General features: G+C 41.6%; 1 protein-coding gene across 1 annotated transcript in view; it reads left to right on the top strand.

Annotated features, from left to right (window-relative positions):
• Positions 1-22,306, top strand: part of ROR1 (receptor tyrosine kinase like orphan receptor 1) — a 411,963-nt gene that overhangs the window by 360,087 nt on the left and 29,570 nt on the right. Inside the window, exons 5-7 of the mRNA XM_023210339.1 lie at positions 9,113-9,240; positions 11,860-12,177; positions 14,190-14,435. Of these exons, the coding sequence (XP_023066107.1) occupies positions 9,113-9,240; positions 11,860-12,177; positions 14,190-14,435 (692 nt within the window). The remainder of the gene's footprint in view (positions 1-9,112; positions 9,241-11,859; positions 12,178-14,189; positions 14,436-22,306) is intronic.

The raw sequence follows: 22,306 nt of genomic DNA, 5'->3' as shown, positions 1-22,306 counted from the left end.
CCAGGAGTTCAAGACCAGCCTGGGAAACATAGCAAGACCCTGTGTCTACAAAAAAAAAGTGAAAAAACTAGCCAGGCATGGTGGTGCAAGCCTGTAGTTCCAGCTACTCAGGAGGCTGAGGCAGGAAGATCACTTAAGCCTGGAAGTTTGAGGCTGCAGTGAGCCGTGATCTCACCACTGCGCTCCAGCCTAGGTGACAGAGTGAGATCCTGTCTCAAAAAATAAAGAAAAATGCATGGGGAGTTGGGTGGCTGGGTGGGGAAGTAGAGAGATTGACTACACATTTCAGATTGCTAGAGGATCCCTCTTTGCTGCCACCACACAGAAATTAAAAAGTGGGAGAGATTTAATTCACTTATTAAACATTTATCAACAAGTTGATATTTAATAGCACTATTCTGGCCATTAGGGACATAGTAGTGACCAAAACAAAGTTCCTATTTCCATGAAGTTTGTTTTTAAACAATAAACAATTGAACATATCAATACAGAGTATGCCCGATGAGACTAAATATTAATACAATAGGTAATAATCAAGTAAGGGGCAGAGGGCAGTGTCAGGGCATGAGGTCAGAGAGGCGAGGTGGGGCAGGAGAAGATGATGTAAGGACACTGTAAAGATGCCAGTTTTACTTAGCATGGCAAGGGAAGCCTTTAGGAGGATTGAAACAGAGGAACAGGACAAATCTGTGCATTACAAATTAATCATTATTTTAATGCGAATTGCTGCTTCTGAAATTATAAAAATTTGTAAGATTGTACCTGTGACATGGGCATCTCTGTATTGCTTTTGGGTGGGTGCTGGAGTTGAGGGTACGGAGAGGCATTTAATTCACCACTGCTTTTTACGGAGGCCAGTAGTCTTCTGTAACCACCATCAGCAGAAGGAATGGGAAACAAAGCTGAGATGAAACAGAAAAGCAAGAATTGGGGATTGAGTTTCACCCCACTTCTAAATAGTAAGATGAAATTAAAACCCTCCTAAGATGTCCCTAAATTCCATTTACCACTCTTTCCACAAACCTTCTCTTTTTTCAATCCATGGCCAAAGGCATAAAAGGAAAGAAAAAAAAAAAAAAAAATCAAAGCAATTCCAGTAACATCTGTGGTAGAAAATCTGCCCAGATTGGTATGTGTGAATTTCATATTATTCTAAAGTCCCATTATTCTCAATAGGCAATTTTAGGGGGTGGTTTGAATGTCTGATATTTGGAGAACTGCCAAAGCACATCCAAAGGGTCTCTAATAAGAACTTGGGGGCCCTGAACTCGGGGACTCAAAGTGTCACCTATGCATTTCCAGCTTCAGTGTAACCTTGGGGGCAAAGCAGGCCCTTAACAGAGGAAAAGTAAAAACATCCAAAGCATTCTTAGAAGGTGCAAGGCCGCCCTACCCTGAAAACCTCAGTAAATTGTAGACAGTAAAAATCACTCATTCTTTTGATTAGCAATCTTCTGTATTCTTGCAAATACTGTACTAGTGCAGTCCTATCATTTCAAATGTGTGTTTAAATAGGAATAAAATATAGTACACATGTAATTTTCCCTCAGATTACATTTGTGAGATACAAGCCTGGGTAATTCTGCTGCTGTTCCAAGTGAAATGCAAACCCTTGTGTTTCCAAACATCACTATGAAGCAAAGCCAATGCCTTCTCTTTTCTGAGTTGGACACAAGTAACTCTTATGTGCTGCTCTGGAAACTATGACAGAACGTTATTCATCTGTTTGTTTTAATGGTTCATAGCCAAGGGAAAAAACTTTAAAAATTTGATTTAATTTTTTAAAGAAAAAAGGTGGTATGAAACAGGGCGAGGGACTCTTTAGCTAAGCGAATACATGTTAACCAAGTTGTCACTGACCAGGTGTGGGAGCCTACATGTGATATTCGATACAGTCACCTCAAAATTGCTTATGGCTTACAAAGGCATTCCAATAAAAGAAAAAGGGATGTAAGGGTTAGCTCAATTCTCAACCCTATAGATTTAAGGCTTCTCTGTGAGTCGTTGGCCCTCTGGGTTGACATGCCTTGATTGGCTCCCTTTGAAAATTGACCTTAAAGGTCAAGTATGTTAACACGTACTTTTTGATGCCCACTTTCAGACTGGTCTTTAGAAAGGAGAGTTTGTGAGATAACTTCAGGATCACATATTTAACCTGTAATCTCTTGACCACAGCCAGCCTGAGGCGAAGTCTGCTTTTGGTGCTCCCGACAGCTCCCCTTCCTGGATGCTCACCCTCCCCAGCCATCCCTTTCCATGTCTCTGCCTATACCTGTCCAGATGCTGCCTCTCCCAGGGCCATCATTTCAAGGTGTGTGCAGCTAGAGCTGATAAGATTTAAATGATGCCCCCTCCTCCTGGTTAGCTGTTAACCCAGGTTGCTTCCCAGCTTGAAGTCTCCTCAGAAAGAGGAAGGAGGTGGGTTGGGATAGGAGGTAACTTTTCAGACCACCTCCAATTATAATCTGTTCTTAAAAGTGTCTGTGTCTGATCTTCTATCTACATTGGAATAATTCTGCATCTTTTACTTGGATCCTTAGTTTTATAATGTAGCCCCATTTTATTAAAAGCCAGGGCTATTTTTACCTTAAGAGATCTGTTTGCCCCTCCCAAGGGAGAAGAACCCTGCCTCTGAAGTGGGAAGCTTCACACTCAGCTCGAGGTTACTAGAGCCATTATGTGGTCATGCTTTTAACCAGATCTGCTAATAGATGGCCTGATTCACAAGTTTTAAAAAGGGGTATTTTCCATTTATTCATGGCCATGATGGTCTTTTGGGAAAGCATTAGTAAGTTGTGTTTGCTTGGGTAAAGAGAAATTACTATCCACATGACAGAAAGTAATTCCCACGTTAGTAAACTGCCCACTGAGCAAACCTGTGGCCCCCACATCTCTTTGAGCTGTGTGATGACTCAAGGGTTTTAGGGGCAGCCATCTTGATGTGATTTCCTCTCCATGGCTCAAAACAGCGTCTACGAGAGGGGCTGGGGGGATAAATTCAGAGGTAAGAGATGTTGGGTTATTTAATTCACTGCACTCTGTCCCTATGAAGCTGCCATGCTGTGGGATTGCTGAGCCACTGTCCCTGGCATTCCATTTGAAGAGCCATGAGAATCAGAACAAGGGAAGCTACTATACTGAGTAAACTGCTCATGCTTATATCAGATTAGTCTGCTTGGAAGTGACTTACAAAGCTACCCCGCAACCTCTCCCACCTCAAGGCTTGAATCTGCGACCATTGGCCCTCTTCCAAGGTCCCTCTACCTTGGCCCTTGTGTAAATGATATTTTTTTTTTAATTATGGTGAAATTCACATAACGTAGAGTCCACCATTTTATTTTATTATTTATTTTATTATCCTTATTTTTTTAAAGAGATGGTCTTGCTCTGTCACCCAGGCTGGAGTGCAGTGGTGCGATCATGGCTAACTGCAGCCTCGAACTCCTGGACCCAAGCAATCCTCCTGCCTCAGCCCCCTGAGTAGATAGGACTACATGTGTGTGCCACCATGCCCTGCTAATTTTTTTATTTTTATTTTTGTAGAGACAGAGCCTCACTATGTTGCCCAGGCTGGTCTTGAACTCCGGGCCTCAAGCGATCCTCCCACCTTGATCTCCTAAAGTGCTGGGATTATAGGCGTAAGCCACTGCACCCAGCCAGAATTAACCATATTAAAATGAATAAGTCAATAGTAGTTAGTATATTCATAATGTTGTGTAACCACCACATCTGTCTAGTTCCAAAACATTTTCATCATCCCAAAATAAAATTCCATGCTCGCTAGGCAGTTGCTTCTCATTCCTCCCTGTGCCCAGCCCCTAGCAACCAGCAATCTGCTTTTCTCCGAAGACTTATCTATTTTAAATATTTCATATAAATGAGATTATACAATATGTGCCCTTTTTGTTCAGTTTATTTCCCTAGCCTGTTTTTGAGGCTCTCCCACATCGTAACCTGTTTCAGTACCTCATTCACTTTTCATGGCTGAATAATATAGTCTATTGTATGTATCTACCACCTTTTGTCTATCCATTCATCTGTTGATGAACACCTGAGCTGTTCCCACCTTTGGACTGTTGTGAATAGTGCTGCTCTGCACATTTGCGTACAAGTGTGTGTGTTTGAGTACCTGTTTTCGATTATTTGGTTTAAGTGAGATTTTACAGTCAGGAAAGTCCCTCTGCATATCATTAAGAAGAGGTAGGAGGCTGGGCACGGTGGCTCATGCCTGTAATCCTAGCACTTTGGGAGGCCGAGGCAGGTGGATCATCTGAGGTCAGGAGTTCGAGATCAGCCTGGCCAACATGGTGAAACCCTGTCTCTACTAAAAATACAAAAATTAGCCAGGTGTGGTGGCACATGCCTGTAATCCCAGCTACTCAGGAGGCTGAGGAAGGAGAATTGCTTGAACCTGGGAGGTGGTGGTTGCAGTGAGCTGAGATCGTGCCACTGCACTCCAGCCTGTGCGATGGGAGCGAGACTCCTTCTCAAAAAAAAAAAAAAAAAAGAAAGAAAAGAAAAGGAGAGGTAAGCATTTTAACTGAAATTATCCCCAAAAAGAACATTTTAGGGCCAAATTTGTCAGTACCGATCAGTTCAGCTATGTCTGCCCATGCCCTGTATATTCTGATGAGGGAGAAAATGGCTTCCAATTTAGAGGATACTCCTGGTATGGAGAAGGGTCCGCATTGGTGGGCTAGCCTGGGACAGTCTCCTCATCTCTTCTAGTTCTGTTGGCCAGTCAGATTGGTCTGGCCAACAGACCAGATCTGTTGGCCAGTCAGATTAGCGCCCTAGTGGTAAGATGGGCGCTAAACAGATTAAATAGTATATGAAACTGGAAATCTGTGGAATGGTTTGATGAAAGTACTGGGATTGGGTGGGGTTAGTGAGTAACTAACTGTCCAGAGAAGGTAGGGGCATTTGGATCTTAAAGATGAGAACATTGACAAGGTGAATGAGAGGGTGGAGGGCATGCCAGCCCTCAGGATGAGCATGGGCCACGCCATGTCAGCATCGAAGTGCATCCTGTGGTTTGAGACTAGCAAGATCATATGACTAGTATCATCAGGCTCGTAGGCTTGTCTGGCAGGGAAGGAAGCTGGAAAAGCTGGCAAGAACTAGATTATAAAGTCTCTGCAGAACAGCATTTCCTTCCCTTGCTCTGCAATCATTCCTAGATGTGCACTCCTTTTGCTGCCGCAGTGTTCCACAATCCCTTTTAGCACTCTTCAAGTATCCTTCATAAGCACCTTGCCCTGGAGAAGGAGGAGACCCTGGAGGTGGAGTACTGACCACATTTGCGTTTCCCAATCCCACGGCAGAGAATATGGCAGGTTATAGAGGCTGGCAACATGGTAACTCAGTTACCTTCATGAGAAACATGAGTTCCCATCACAAAGCACCCCTGCAGCTTGACATCACGGTGAGGCAGCCGGTGCACGCTGGTGCCAGCCACTGTGATCAATGGCCAAATTCCATTTGCCCTTTCCCAATGCACTTTTCTTCTCCATTGCATGCAGCCTTGGGCACACTCATGGCAAGTGCCCTTGCACTTTTGCTGCTTTGCCACTTGCTTCACGTTTTTAATTTGCTGAGTGCGGAGTGAGGCAGGAAGACATCAATGATGAAAGAAGTGTGAGCCGGAAAAAAGCACAAAGCTGATTAATGCTGGAGGAGCATTTGTTCCCCTCCAGCCAAAGCCAGTGGGGAAAAATGGTAAAGAATGAAAAGTGATTTTGACTTTATGTTTAAAAGAAAACCTTTTACCACCCAGCATACCCTAAAGCTTCTCCACAGCAGAAAGCCCCTGTAAACATTGCAAAAGCTCCATCACCAAACTACTTGGAAAGAAGCTATAGAGTGTAGTTAGAAACACTGTTCAGGGCAAATCTAGCTCTTCTACTTCTGACTCTCACTTTTCTTATCTGTAAAATGGGAATAATTACATCTTTACCTTCTTCATAAGATTGTTGTTGGGATTAAATGACTTAGTATCTGTTTTAGAAGTATATGAAACTTAGTAGTATATGGTACAGAATCAAGACTCATTATAAGTCTCCTTCTCGATTAGGCTGATTTAACTAAGAGTAGTATTGAAAAGCAGAACATAGTTACAGACCTAACAACATGGGATAGTGGCCTCATCTTGAGTTTCAGTTTAAATCCTACCTCCACCACTGACTGGCTTTGTGAATTTGAGCAAGTTACTTAACTTTGAGTTTAAATAACTTTGCGTTTCTCCCTCGTAAAATAAGGATGATAGCTCATCAGGGGCTGCTTTGAGGAAAGCACCTAACACAGTACCCAGCCCAGAGCAGCAGACACTCAATAAATGTTTGGTTTTTTTTTAGTGTTGTGGTTCTCAACCACTTTCAAATCACCTGGTAGGTTTCTTTAAGCATGGGTACCTAAGCCTCATCCCCAGAGACTATGATTTAATAGGTCTAAGGTGGGGCCTGGGCATTGGTCTTTCCTAAAGCTTCTCAAGATTTTTTCTTTTTTCTTTTTTTTTTTTTTTGAGATAGTCTCACTCTGTCACCCAGGCTGGAGTGCAGTGGCATGATCTTGGCTCACTGCAACCACCACCTCCTGGGTTCTCCTACCTCAGCCTCCTGAGTAGCTGGGATTACAGGCACCTGCCACCACACCCAACTAATTTTTGTATTTTCAGTAGAGATGGGGTTTCACCATGTTGACTAGGCTGGTCTTGAACTCCTGACCTCAGATAATCCACCCGCCTCGGCCTCGCAATGTGCTGCTAAGGCGATTCTCATAAGGAGCCGAGACAGAGCCACTCCCCAGCAGATAACAGTACATACCGGTTTTGGGCTTTTTTGTGTTCTTTTTAAAAATTCTGTCCCCCAGGAGACTGAACAGGATAAGAGGAATTCTGGGAATAGTCAAAAATTTAATACACCTGCAGCTCTAAGCCCTTGATAAGAAATGTGCAGCCAAGGAATTGCATTCCATTTTATTCTGAAAAAAAAAAAGTATTCAAAGAGTCTTTTTAAGAGTCGTGAACTGGAAAGGTGGTAAGAAGTTTAGCCTAAGCCTCACACATAAAATATGGGAACTCCCAGTAGGTTGGGGATTTATATGTGGGGGTAATTCCAGGGTTTTGTCCTCCCAAGAGATATAAATTGAAGCCTTGAGAGTTTAATGTGGGGGAGAAAGAAGTGTTCTCATAATGACACCTTAAAAATCCAGGGCTCTGCTAATGCCTAGGGATAGAAAAGCATCATCTGTAATAGCAGGGGGGTGGCATGGGGGTGTATTCTGGTCTCTGTACTTAGGTTTCCAAGATCCAAGTGTAGGTCATCAAGAACCTTCTTTCTCCCCATAGGTTTATGGTATTAGTTACCCAATAAAAGTTGGGTTAATTTTACAACCCAAGTAAAATTTAAGCCAAAAAGCCTTCAGCATTACTCTAGGATTTATGAAAGTAAACATGTGGAGTGCTTGCAGGATTGTGCAACAGTAAAATTTCAATGTCTTTATGTCAGGTATATGATATATTCATTTGTATGTGTATTTAAAGGTTAAGTTTTTAAGAGTTTTCCAATACAAACTATTTTTAGGACTAAACTGAAGATAATTCCCCCACCTTCACCTTTAAAATGATTCTTTTAATGAATGGGAGTAGAGAGAAGCAGAAATTAGTGTCCTATCAGGTGATTTTTCCACTTGGTTTGCTGCTATCCTTTGACTTGCTAGACTCCTGCACTAGACCTTCAAGTGGGAAGTGCAGCACCACAGCGCTAACCACAGTCCCTCTTACGATGTAGGAGCTTAGTAAATAACTGTCTTTTAAATAAATGTCTTCTTTGGTCATTGTAAATACTTAAGAATAGCCATATGTTATCTCTACAATTTAAAAAAGCTTCTACATTATCTGATGGGATCGTCATGACTTTCCCTTGTAGGGCAGAGAAGTCAGTTACTGTGTCCAACTTGTAGATGAGAAAATTGTGACTCAGCGGGCTCAGACAGCTTGCCTAAGGGTGCCCAAATGTTAAACTCAGGAAGAGAATTTTGTTTTCCTGACTTTGCTCTGAGGGATTTTTACTTAGAAGAAACCAAAGAGGAAAAACAGTATTTTCTTTTTTTTGAAATGATATATTGAGGAGGAGCATCCGGGGTTGAAGTCAACCCATACACGTGGCAGGCAGACTTTGGTTTGGTTATGGTCTGCCTTTGAGAAACAGCTGGATGTTCTGCACTGGGGGGATCTTGTGCTCCTCGTAGGCCCTCATGGGAGATGGTAGCCTCTGCCCTTTCAGGTTGAGCCTGCCATCTTGGGTCCCCATCTCCAGCCTTAGATCTCCAGTCCTTTTACCTGGCACATGAATCATGTCGTTTCTGGTGTCCCTCTGTCTTCAAGATGAAATCTACTACCTCTTCTTTTAAAAAACTATTATAATTTTGAGGCCACAAAATTTTAATAAGACTATTTTTTAAAATTTTAGGGAAGCATGAAAGCAAAATTTCCATGGGCATTTTCTCTAGATTTCCTTGGATTTAGTGCCTCAATTCAGACTCTCCAGGCCATGGTTTGCCCAGGCCTCTTTGGGCAGGGTAGAGATAATGGAGGTTAAGCAGTGAAGAGCCACCTAACTGGGCTGCCCTCGGGTTTCTTTCCAGCTGCCCCCAGCTTCTCACCCTATGGATCCCCCTAATTGACATGTCAGTTGGAGTGGGTCTGGTGGCTAATTCGCCCACGCCTTTGTAGCAAATGAAGCAGAAATAATCTGTGCTTAAAAAACAAAAAACTGCAGAACATGTGCCCAGATTTCCAACTCATTTCCTCTTTACTCCTATAACTACATCATCTTCCAGTCCACCACCAGCTGCGAAAATAAAAGCATTTTCTCCCATATTTAAGGATGATTTTGTGCTTCAGGACGACTTTCTGGGGGTGTAGGAAACTTGACCAATATGACCAACAGATGTTTTAAGAACTGAGCAAAAGCCCAATTCCTTAGCCCAGTCTTTTGTATATTGTGCCCAACTGTGCCCCCTAGTGACTATTTAGGGTATCGTGCAGTCAGAGCTTGCCGTGCCCTATATGTATGTGGTGCATCAGCTAATGTCTGTCTATGCTTCCTTTCAGAGATGAGTATGAAGAAGATGGATTCTGTCAGCCATACAGAGGGATTGCATGTGCAAGATTTATTGGCAACCGCACCGTCTATATGGAGTCTTTGCACATGCAAGGGGAAATAGAAAATCAGATCACAGGTAAGTAGCACAAATGAAACTATATTTGTTCCTTGAATAACTATTTTTCTCACCAAAAGTTTTATTGAGCTCCTCTCTTGACAAAGGATTAAGCTCGGCATGGGGGTTGGGAGCAGGACCATAAAAAAGCATGAGACATGATCTCTGTGCTCTGGAATTTACATTAAAGTAATTTATTGAAGGTTGCTCTTAGAGGAAAAGGAAGCTTTGCAAAATCTCACATTCATTCAAACACTCAATAAATATTATTAAGTGCTTTCAGCGTACCAGGAACTGAACCTGAATGGGAGAGATGATGGTGTGTAAATAAGCCAGGTATGTCTCTGCCCTCACAGAGCTTACTGTTTAGAAGCAACATGATGTCGACTGAGAGGGGATGAATTTAGAGTTTAGAATTCTGGACGCTCATCCCGGAACTATTATGACAGTGAACTTTGGGGAAATCAATTACTTTCCCAAAAAGATCCCTTCTTCATCTGTGAAGTGAGTGATGAGGCAAGATGACCATCAGTCTCTTCTTGCTCTAGCTTTCAGTATTTCACCCTTCGTTTTTCTTAATTGAAAGTATCCTTTTGATGGAAATCTAGTAGCAAAGCACTTGCTAGCACACATGAGTTAAAGCAGCATAGGCTACCCTGTAGGATTTTGCATGCATCATTCTGGTGCTTACAGTCGCTTTGTCCCCTTCCATTAGTGTAGTTAAGATGCCTCTGTGTCACGTACCCTTTGCAATCCATTCACATTCCCTTCGTGAGATTCTAATGAGGTTGCCATATCTAGCAAATAAAAATTCAGGATACCCAGTTACATTTGAATTTCAAATAAACAACAAATACTTAGTATAAATATGTCATAAATATTTATCTGAAATTGAAATGTAACTGTTGTCTTGTTCTTTATCTAGCAACCCTAGGGTTTAGGAGAGGTAAGAACAAACCCAAGGCAGAAACATAGAACAGCAAAAGGTCCAGAAGGTATGTGGAAGCTATGTGCTATGAGGAATGTGAAGGAACTGAGAGGAGGCCAGGGAGAAGAGGGCGGAGGATTTTTTCTTTTTTCTTTTTTTTTTTTTTTTTGAGACGGAGTCTTGCTCTATCACCCAGCCTGGAGTGCAGTGGCGCGATCTTGGCTCACTGCGAGCTCCGCTTCCCAGGTTCACGCCATTCTCCTGCCTCAGCAACCCAGAGGACTTTTTAACCAACCAAAAGAAGCAACTATAGGAATAAGCAGTTGCCATTTTCTGAAGCCCTCATTTCAACAGGAAGAAAACTCTGAAATTTCAAAGAGCAGTAGGACTGACAGAGAGGTGCTGTTAAACACCCATTTCAACCTAATGTAAGAATGCCTTAACATACTTTTAACTGAATATCCACAAAAACAAGTAGACATTTTGGGCCAGGCACAGTGGCTCACTGCTGTAATCCCAGCACTTTGGGAGGCTGAGGCGGATGGATCACTTGAGGCCAGGAGTTCGAGACCAGCCTGGCCCACATAGCAAAACCCCCATCTCTACTAAAAAACATTATAAAAATTAGCTGGGTGTGGTGGTACGTGCCTGTAGTCCCAGCTACTCAGGAGGCTGAGGCATGAGAATCCCTTGAACCTGGGAGGCAGAAGTTGCACTGAGCCAAGAGCGTAACCCTGCACTCCAGCCTGGGTGACAGAGTGACACTGTCTCAAAAAAAAAAAAAAAGTGGAAGTTTTGATGTAAATAATTGGTAACCCTATTTAAAAATCCTCTCTTGGAGATTTCTAATGGTTATCAGCCTGGTGGAAAGTATCACAGTTTTTTAAAAAATTCATTTGCCTTTGTTTATCCCAGCGTTTCCCAAACTTGTTGGCTTGTTTCTCAAGCACTATTCTATTTCACACAATTAATGTTCTGAGCAACATACTTGGGGAAATAATGTGTCAATAACCTCATAGATTACCTTGTAAGGTGTAAGCTCCTTGTCAATAGCGATATTCAAAGGTAGGCTAGTGCCCTTTTTGTGCATCTTACCCTACTGGTAAGAGATTAAGCTAAGGAACCACTAATATTCGATGATACGCATTGGAACAATTGCACTGTGCTCTTTGAGAGCTTCCAAGTAAGTTGCCTCATTTTCAGTAGATGGAGTAGAAAGTATTTAAGCCACATAGAAATTAAGCACGTTACCCTAAGTCATCCAGCAACTCTTGCCATCTAGCAAGACACAGAACTGTATCCTGTGCTCAGGCTCAGCCACTGCAGAAACAAGTTCTGTCCCTACAGCTGTCAGATGTTTTAGAAGCCTCACAAAACCAATAAAAAGCACCAGATGAAACACAAAGTTCGATTGCTTTGTAGTAAAAAAATGAAAAATATATTGTACTTTAACCTAATTAATTTTTTTTATTAGGAAACGGTACATATGTAATTTAATCCTGTCTTTTTAACTTTGTAGTCAAAATGGTTTTTTTCAAGCCAGTGAAAGTAAGCTGCTTAGACATCTGAAATGAATCTCCTTCTCTGGGCCTTGTCTGTTTCAGCACAGCGGATTCCTCGCAATGTGTATTTATATCTGATATCTGTTGACGAGATAACCAAAGAAGATAAACCCTGGCCTCTGGGAGTTAATAATTGTGTTTGTTTTCCAGCTGCCTTCACTATGATTGGCACTTCCAGTCACTTATCTGATAAGTGTTCTCAGTTCGCCATTCCTTCCCTGTGCCACTATGCCTTCCCGTACTGTGATGAAACTTCATCCGTTCCAAAGCCCCGTGACTTGTGTCGCGATGAATGTGAAATCCTGGAAAATGTCCTGTGTCAAACAGAGTACATTTTTGCAAGATCAAATCCCATGATTCTGATGAGGCTGAAACTGCCAAACTGTGAAGATCTCCCCCAGCCAGAGAGCCCAGAAGCTGCAAACTGTATCCGGATTGGAATTCCCATGGCAGACCCTATAAATAAAAGTAAGTGGTAGCCCCTGACCTTCTGTGCTATTCTAAGGGTCAGCAACCTCATGGCACAGGGAAAGCTGGACCTTGACCCATAGTGATTTTGATGCTATTAATCAAATTATTTTCCAATGGGCTGAGTACTGTGCCTGAGCATTCAGTGGTGGATTAGACATAGTTATCTACAAGAAGCTTCATGAAGACAATAATTTTAAAATATGGGAGCTGGTTTCTCAGTAACTTAAACATAGAATTACCATATGACCTAGCGATTCTACTCCTGAGTATGTAATCAAAAGAACTGAAAACAGATGTTCAAACAAAAACTCATATGAGAATGTTTATAACACTATTTACAATAGCCAAAGGGTGGAAACGACCCAAATGTCCATCAGTAGAGGAGCGGTTAAACAAATTGTGGTATATCCACACAGTGAAACATTATTTATCCATAAAAAGAAATGAAATACAGATACATGCTACAAACCTGGGTGAATCTGGAAAACATTATACTAAGTAAAAGAAGCCAGACACCATGTATGCTCCATTTACATGAAATTTCCAGAATTGATAAATCCATATAGACAGAATTCAGATTAGTGGTTACCAGGGGCCAGGCTAGGGGTAGTGGAGAGTGACTGTTTAATAGATATGGGGTTTCCTTTTAGGGTAATATAAGTATTCTAGAACCTATAGTGGTGATGGTTGTACAATATTGTGAATATACTAAATAAATGCACTAATGGTACACGTCATGGTAAGTGTATTATAGCAAGTATTAGCACATTCTTGCATTGCTATAAAGAAATACCTGAGACTGGGTAATTTATAAAGAAAGGAAGTTTAATTGGTTCACATGTGGTTCTGCAGGCTGTACAGGGAGTATAGCAACTTCTGCTTCTGAGGAGTCCTCAGGAAGCTTCTAATCATGGCAGAAGGTGAAGGGAGAGCAAGCTTCTTACATGGCAGGAGCAGGAGAAAGAGAGAGTGAGTGGGGAGGTGCCACATGCTTGTAAACGACCATGAGAATGAGAACTTACTCACTATCCCAAGGGCAGTACCAAGGGGGTTGGTGTTAAACCATTCACAAGAAACCTGCTCCCATGATCCAATCACCTCCCACCAGGCCCCACCTCCAACACTGGGGATTAGGGAGATATGGTGGGGACACAGACCCAAACCATATCATACCACTGTTTTAAAGATGTAGATGGGTTTGCCTCCATCCCCTACCCCCTCAACACCACCAAGCAAAAGACTATTTCAGTGTACATTTCCCTTTCATCTAGAATTAATCTCAGGGGCAATTTTTTAGTTTCCATTTGGTCATTAATGCTGTTTTATGAGTTAAGTAAATGAATGCATCTAAAATGCTTAACACATGGTAAGGGCTCAGTAGCATCATTATTATTATTGTCATTACTTCTCCAAACTCCAGTTCAGTTCAACTGTACAGATTCTTTAGTGCTTTTAAGTCCCTGTGGCCACCTGGGAGGGCTACTTAATGGGATCTGCTTCTCAAGGGTGCTGACCCCATCAGCACAGAGATAGCCCTAACTTTTGTTAGAAACCCAGAATGCACAGCCTCTAATAAGCATGTTCTGTATATTACAATACCAACTAGGTTCCTTAGTACATGATTCATGTCTAAAGCTGTCAATCAGAATGGAAGGAAAAGTTTGGCTTGAACCTTCCTTGAACCATTCACTAGGAAATTACTTCTGTGCCCCTAGGTCCCACCCCAGTTCCGATTTCTTCTGTGTTCAATGTTAAAAATACTTTTGGAAGACTGATCTTATTACTGAAGCAAAAGCTTTAAATCCCCCCAGGAATGTAACTGCAAGGCAGGCCCTGGGTCCAAGCCCAGCAAAGCAGGGAGATTGCCCTGCATGGCGCCTGACCAGCAGGGAAGCTGTGGCCACGAGGTTAATTACCTGCCCTCCCCCTCCAGAAACTGCTGGCTAGAGGAGAGCTCCAGCATCTCCTGTGTTTCTTTCTAATTGTTTGGGCTTTTGTGTGTTTTTCAGATCACAAGTGTTATAACAGCACAGGTGTGGACTACCGGGGGACCGTCAGCGTGACCAAATCAGGGCGCCAGTGCCAGCCATGGAATTCCCAGTATCCACACACACATACCTTCACCGCACTTCGTTTCCCTGAGCTGAATGGAGGCCATTCCTACTGCCGCAACCCAGGGAATCAGAAGGAAGCCCCTTGGTGCTTCACCTTGGATGAAAACTTTAAGTCTGATCTGTGTGACATCCCAGCTTGCGGTAAATAGAAGTCATTGCCCCTAATGTATTCAAGCACTTTTAAAGATCCCTACCCTACCCCTCTTCATTTAGGAGAATCCTATAAGGGGGGCAAAGGAAATGGATAGTATTTGCTTGATCTCAAATTGTTTTTAGGGTAAACCTTGCTGTTTCTACATAAAACACATCGTAAGGTACCAAAACACACTCTCAAGAACTCAACTGCCTTTATACCTGCAGCCATTGCACTAGGGGATGTAACAAGGACCCTGCCCTCCAGAGGCACAGTTGAGACAGTTTATCACACTGATTTTTATAGAAAAAGATGTTACCCAGAATGGTCTGTGTCCAAGTAGACCTTTTTAGCAAAAAAGGAGTATTGGAAGCAGAAAGAAAATTGTTCTCTGTGTGCCTTAAGAACACCACAAGGCAGGATGAATCTACAGTAAACTGTACTCATAAGAGGCAGTAGCCTCAGTTCCAAATGTAATAATGACCTAACTGAGTGGCTACCATGTGCCAGATCCTATGTGAGACACCTTACCTCTGTCACCTCGTTCAATCTTCATATCCAGCTTCTATCATCCCCATTTTATGGATAAGAAAACTGACACTCAGTAAGAATTAAGAGGTTTGCTCAAAGACACTCAGCTTTCAGTGACTGAATCACGATTTTAACTCAGGTCAGCCTGATTCCCAAACCTATTGGCTCTTTCCACTAAGCATACTCTCTCTAGAGAAAGCAAAATGAATCTGCTTAATGGCAACAATAACAGGTAAACAACAAATACATAGTTTGTAGTAAAAGCACTTTATTGTAATAGGTAAGGACTTGGGTTCTCATGCTTAAGTGCCTGGGTTTTAATCCCAGGTCTTCAATGAAATAGCTGTGTGCTCTTAGCCCCTCCTAATCTCATTTTTCTTATCAGTAAAATGAGAAAATAATATATACACTTAGGATTTATTGTGAGAATAAATTAGTTGTTAACTAGAAAACTCTATGATATCTGAACATAGAAAATGTTCAATACATCTTATCTATTATTATGTAGCCAATATATAAAGATAAATCTATTTGAATTATCACATAGTCAACATATGTGAAGAAATTCTTGCTCTCAGCTCAGCAAATATTGTTTGAGAGCCCACTATGGAGTGGGGAGGTTATAAGAGGAATACAATGATTCATGCTTTTGAGGTATGTCACTTCTAATGCAGTATGTATGATACAGTAGAAGTTAGCACAAATGTTATAGAACAAAGAAGAGGAAGGGCTTAAAAAATACTAAAGAAATCCATAAGAAAAAGTATTAAAAATATTGAAAAGAACCCTAATGATGAAAATTTGAGAAACTCTTATTCTATAATTTTGTTCCTACCTGTTACTTGTTATTATAGTGACTTTACTTGCAAAATGGTTTTACGGATAGTTGAACACACCAAATTTTAGAAAGATCACCACATTCCCTTTTTGTTGCTGGGCTTTCATACACCTTCATATGGGCTTTAATATACCTTCATACATATTACAAAGTAACCTCTTGCAGAGCCATTGTTGATCATTTCAAGGAAAATTATTCTGTATTTTTAAATGGTTTACACATCATTTATGACATTTTCCACGTTACTTTCACAGTGATAAGAAAGGAATAAAAACAAAACATAGATTTACTTAGTTACCCCATTCCTTCTCCTAAACCAGGTAAGGTATGAGAGTCTGCAAGAGAGTCCAGGATAAAAGCAGTACTTACTAAGCACCTTCCATGCACCAGGCACAGTGCTAGGGTTTTCACATGCTTTCTTTATCCTCATCCTCATACTCTGACAGGTATTATTAACCCTATTTTTGCTGACATAGAAGCTGAGGCTGAGAAAGCCCCAGGGTCATCCAGCTAGTAAATGGAAGGTCTGTCTGATTCCAAGCTCATCTTCTTGCTGCTCTGCTGTGCTACTTCAGGTTACCGGTTGATGTACAAAGGAAACCAAATGAATTGGTTTGGTTTGTTTCTTTGTTTTTGGAGACGGGATCTTGCTATGTTGCCCAGGCTGGTCTCTAACTCCTGGGCCCAATAAATCTTTCTGCCTCAGCCTCCTGAGTAGCTGGGGCTACAGACATGCACCACCGTGCCCAGCTTTAAATGAATTGTTTCAAGAAAGAAATGGGCCAGGCTTGGTGGCTCATGCCTGTAATCTCAGCACTTTGGGAGGCCAAGGCAGGCAGATCACTTGAGGTCAGGAGTTCAAGACCATCCTGGCCAACATGGTGAAACCCCCTCTCTACCAAAAATACAAAAATTAGCCAGGCATGGTGGCACATGCCTGTAATCCCAGCTACTTAGGAGGCTGAGGCATGAGAATTGCTTGAACTTGGGAGGCGGAGGTTGCAGTGAGCCGAGATTGCACCACTGCACTCCAGCCTGGGCAACAGAGCGAGACTCAGTCTCAAGAGAAAAAAGAAAGAAAGAAAGAAAAGAAAAGCATTATTCATTCCACTCTGGGTAAACACTATTTTTCTTTGGGTGACTTCTGACCCTTAATTTCCAACTAATGCCCATCAGAAGTAGGGAAGTAATTTGCCCAGGAGCTGGAAGACGTATTGATATTCTGATTCAAGGACTCAAGCTCTATTACGATTAGTTTAAGCAAAAACTACAAATTATACCTAAAAAGTACTCGTTTTCATTTCAATGCCCTTCCCGCAGCATCCAGATCAAACACATGCTAGGAGGAATGAAAGAAACCTTTGAAAGGTCTTTGAGACTAAGTAGAAAGAGGGAGATCACTTACATCTACAGGATACCTACTATGTGCCTGTATGGTGCCTGTTGCTTTACATATTCATCTCCATTTAAAACTCACACCCGTGCTGTGGGGTAGGTGTGATTAACATATTTCACTGAGGTTCAAAGGGGCTATAGGACTTGTCTAAATCACACAGCCAACCACTGTCTACATAGAGCTCTGACCAAACTCAAAGCTCATGCTCTTTTACCAGACACTCTGCTATCTCTCATTTAAAGATTTTTCTGAAATAAATACAAGCATGACAATAGGTTCCACTTCTGGATTCCACCATGCTGATTTCCATTATATGATATGACATCAAAAAGCTTCCCACGCTGATGATCTATCATAGTATTACTCAGTGTGTTAGTATCTGAGTATTCATCAGTATAGCGATGTGGAAAACCCTTGGAATATTTCTTTCCCGGATATATGTGCAGAGGACACAGTGAAAATTCTGAGGACTGGTGAATACTAGTCACATGAGAGAGGAATTTAGATGAAAGTTAAATGTAGAGAAGACAAGGCAGTTTTCACCACTTAGAATTTTTTTTAAAAGAACATTTTCATTTTATTTTAAAACAAAGCAGTTCCTCTTGAATTCTTCAAGCCAAACCACAAATACATCCATTAAAGGAACAGGGAAGCCTTGACATATGATCAATAAGCTGCTGGAGGGCCAGTAGCTCCCGGGTGGGATTCCTGAGAAGACAGCAGGTCAGCATCAGCTGTGCTCAGGGGTTTGTGTGGCTTCTCCCAGCCGCCCTCAGCAGCCCACCTCTAACAAACTGATCATCATGGAATCCTACTTTTATAACTCCTTTGGAGCATTTGATTTGTTTTTCTCATTTCATCATCACAAAACCATGAAAGATCAAGTAGGAATTTCCAGCCCTGTTTTACCGTATGAGAAAATCAAGGCCCAGAGAAGTGAGAATACTTACCTAAGATCACAAACGAATTCATGGAAACCAGGTCTCCTACCTCTAGGACCACTGCTCCTTGTTCTACACCAGTGATCCTCAACCAGAGGCAATTTTGTCTTCCAGGGAACATTTGGCAATTTCTGGAGAGATTTTGGCCATCACAAGTGGGTGGAGTTGGGGGATGCTACTGGCATCTGTTGTGTAGAGGTCAGGGATGTTGCTAAACACCCTATAATACCCAGAACAGCCCACACAGTGAATCATCTAGCCCAAAATGTCGAATGTTGGGGTTGAGGAACTCTTTCCTACACTGTACAATTGTAAACTATAGAATAATAATATTCAATAGTAATTTCCATTTATTGTGTGCTTACAATGAGCTGAAAACTATGCTGATACTTTTAGGCATTATCTCATGTTTAAATAGTTCTATCCCCCTAAGAGTAGGGTTTTATTATACCCAAGAAAGAAAACTGAGACTTGGAGAGGTTAAGTAACATGTGTCTGAGGTCACATGGTTAATAAGAAGTAGATCCAGGACTCACATCTGTAGCCAGCCTTTTAAACTGTAGTTTATGCATGTATGTTTGTGTGTGTGTGTGCGCGTAAACAGATAAAACTTGAGAATAACTTCATTTTACAGTGAGTTGTAAGCTAATGGGGCAGATTTGAAATGATCCCTTTTTCTTCTCCATCCCAAATGAGACAGAGTCTCATAGGAAAATTCCTGCATTCTTTAGCTAACTCAAAGTTAAGGAGATTTCAGAATCTCCATGGGGTTTCTCATTTTCCTACTGATAACTTTTGTTTTAGTTTCAACTAAGTAAAGCTAAAAGAAGCATAGGTCTAATTAAATAGAAAATGTGAATGTTTGTTGTACTTTCTCTAATAAAGGCACTTGAGAACAGTCTGCTGCAGATTGTTTTATCTGTGAACTTTCACTCCAGAGCAGAATATAAAATTAAGTACAACCAAATATGGCTGTTGTAAATTCTGGGAACTGGCTTGGCTAGGATTATATGCATATGCCCAGACAGTGCTTAGAGAAAGTGAAAAAAAAAAAAAAGAAAAAAGATAGTTTGGGCAAGACCTGGCTTCTCATCCTCCATGTCTCTTCTTTCATGTCCCAGGCATCTAACAATTAGAATTACTAATTATTTATTCATTCACTCACAGAAACCAATATATGTTGAGCTTCTACTGTGTCTCAGACCCTGTGAACAAGCTAAATCAGACCATACCCTTGTGTAGCCTACAATCTAATGAAGGAATCAGATGGAAAAAAAAAAACACATGAATCACATTAAGTATTGTCATATAGTTCCCAATTTTATGTCTGCTCTTATGTGCATGGCATTTTAATGATGATTGCTGCTTGTTGAATACTGTGCTAAGATATCTGTGCCAGCATCTAGCCTAGGACATAGTTGGTGCTCAATAAAATGTGTTGAATTAATTGGTTTAATCCTCACAGTAAACACAAGATAAAGGTATCATCTCAATTTTCCTAAAGGAAAAACAGACAATGTTGTTTTTACTGAAGCCAAGATTCAAACTGGTTCTATAGAACTTCAGATCCATTCCTCCATCTACCATGCCATAGCTGTTTAAACAAGAGTCCTGATTATTTCAGAGGAACACACATTCCTTCATTTTCCCTTTCCCTTTGATCATTATGATCTCTCTGGGTCTTTGGGATGCTGTCCATTGATTTTCTTATTTGCAGCTCCAGGGATATAGGAATGGAGCCCCCAGTCACAAAGACATCTATTCTGAGAGACCCTACTGGGCTCCTCTTAGATGCAGCCCTGATATAGACTAGCTCCCCAGCAGCTCCACCCACACCTCACAGGGTGTACCCTTCTCCCATTAAGTACCATCTCCTCTCTTTCTGGAAGCCCCTTGTCTCCTCCAGTCCTCAGAGTTGGCCTTCTTCTCTGCCTGCAAAGCTTCATTCACTATGCTTTTACCTTTTGTTGTGGTCACCTTCCAAGTCAAATATCTTGGGTTGGGTGTAAACTAAATTGAAAAATAAGCGTTTTGCCTAAGTTCTTTCTGACTGGCATCTAGGCACACTGCCTAGGTTCACCATTTCACTGTAGCCCTTTATCTTTGCTTTTCTATGCAGCTCTGCGGGTGCAGCTGTGGAAACTATCAATACCTCTGAGAGCTCCTTTTGCAACAATCTGTCCATTTTACTTTGGTTGTATTTTATTAATACCACAAGACTTATGTCTCTCTCTCTCTCTCTCTCTCTCTCTCTCTCTCTCTCTCTCTCTCATTTAGATCCACTATTTGTTTCTTTCTTGATTTGCATGGGAAGGCAGAATCCCGATTGTATTGGTGTTTTTATATTTAAACCGTGGCCCTTTATTTTACCCTTGATCAAATCCTGAGGCCACATTTCTTCCCCTAGCCATGGCAGCATGTCTATTTCTCCTCTAAGTAAATAAAGGTTTCTCCCTCTACCAAATGGAACTTCCAAGCAGCAGTATTGTTTTTACTCCTAAACCAGCTTCACCGAAGAGTACCCATGATAAGAAAAATGGTGAACCATTTGGCTCCATTTGGAGTTTTCATACCTAGCCTATTGCTTTTATATTTCCTTTTAAGTCATTGGCTTGCAACAATTTGCCAAAGGGCGCATTGCCCAGTTTTGTGCCTGAATAGCCTTGACTTGTCCCATAACCTTACAAACACCCACCCTGGGCTCCACTTTGTCACAGAACATATTCTGCAACGTGGTGGTTTACAGTTCGGGGCAAGGCAGATGTTTTCCAGATTGTGAACGCTGCCGTTTTTAACTTGCTCTGTCAGCAGCCTTCTCCCATATTTCATAGAAGACCTGTTGTAAGGCAATTTGTCTTTCAGCCATTTCTTCAAAATAAAATTGAACATTACAGTGAGTTGGATGGTGGAGAGGGGTAAAGGAGGAAGAAGTACAGCACGGTTTTATATAGTTTGAAGCTTTCTGGAAGAGTTATTTTTATACTACAGAGATTTTCAAGATGTGCTTTCATTTCCAGTCTCTATACGTTTTCAACAACAAAGTAAAGAACAATAGTGACCCAAAACTTATAGCTAAGTCATGTTCCATGAACATTTTTAACCATAAAATAATTTTCTCTCAAAGATTTTTTTGTTGTTGTTCCTAGTATATATTGAGTCATTTACCCAGTGTGTAAGCTGCTCTAGCAATAAGCTTCTGAAACCTCTGAACTCTTTGGGCTCACCACCATGCCAGTAAGAAGTGCTTATGGGCATCTTAACCTTTGGTGACAGAAATCTGATACAACACCACAATGATTGTTGCCACTGGCTTTGTAACAAAGTGTTTTTTGGTTAAGCTTCTGGCAGGAAACATATGGCACAAGCCAACAGACTAACTAAGGGGAATGTTATAATGTAATTATTTAGGAAGTAAGGCAGAATTAGGAGAAACCAACAAGGAAAGGTGAGAGACCTGGGGCTAGCAGGAATGGGAGGTATTACCATCCTAGATCAGTTACCTCACCTTGTCGAATATAGCTGAGGCTGAAGAGAGGACTGTCCAGCACATACTGCAGTCTTTGGTAGAGGGAGACAGTCAAAACTCAGCAACCCAGCAAGGAGGAAGCCAGAGGAACAAGGGTTTCAACACATACTCTTTTCCTGCCTTTCATCTCCTGCAAATGACTCCCATAGATTCAACCTAACTAGAAGCCACAGGTCAAGGGTATCCATTGATACTATCAGTAGAGGTTGGCCTCAGCAAGGAGCTGGTCAGAAAGGACTGAGACTGGATCTGATGGGCTGAGGATACTTAGGGGAAATGTTATCATTGACTTTAAATCACTTCATAAGAATCAGCTTTAAATGAATTGTTTTAAGAAAGAAATGGGCTTGGGCTCGGTGGCTCACGCCTGTAATCCTAGCACTTTGGGAGGTCGAGGTGGGCAGATCATTTGAAGTCAGGAGTTCAAAACCAGCCTGGCCAACATGGTGAAACCCCATCTCTCCTAAAAATACAAAAAAAGAAAAATTAGCTGGGCTTGGTGGCGGGTGCCTGTAATCCCAGCTACTCAGGAGGCTGAGGCAGAAGAATTGCTTGAACCCAGGAGGGGAGGTTTCAGCAAGCTGAGATCACACCCCTGCACTCCAGCCTGGGCAACAGACCGAGACTCCGTCTCCAAAAAAAAAAAA

The sequence above is a fragment of the Piliocolobus tephrosceles genome, chromosome 1 (genome assembly GCF_002776525.5).
Source record: "Piliocolobus tephrosceles isolate RC106 chromosome 1, ASM277652v3, whole genome shotgun sequence".
NCBI lineage: Eukaryota > Metazoa > Chordata > Mammalia > Primates > Cercopithecidae > Piliocolobus > Piliocolobus tephrosceles.
The sequence above is the reverse complement of the archived record's forward strand: the minus strand, read 5'-3'. Positions and strand labels throughout refer to the sequence as shown.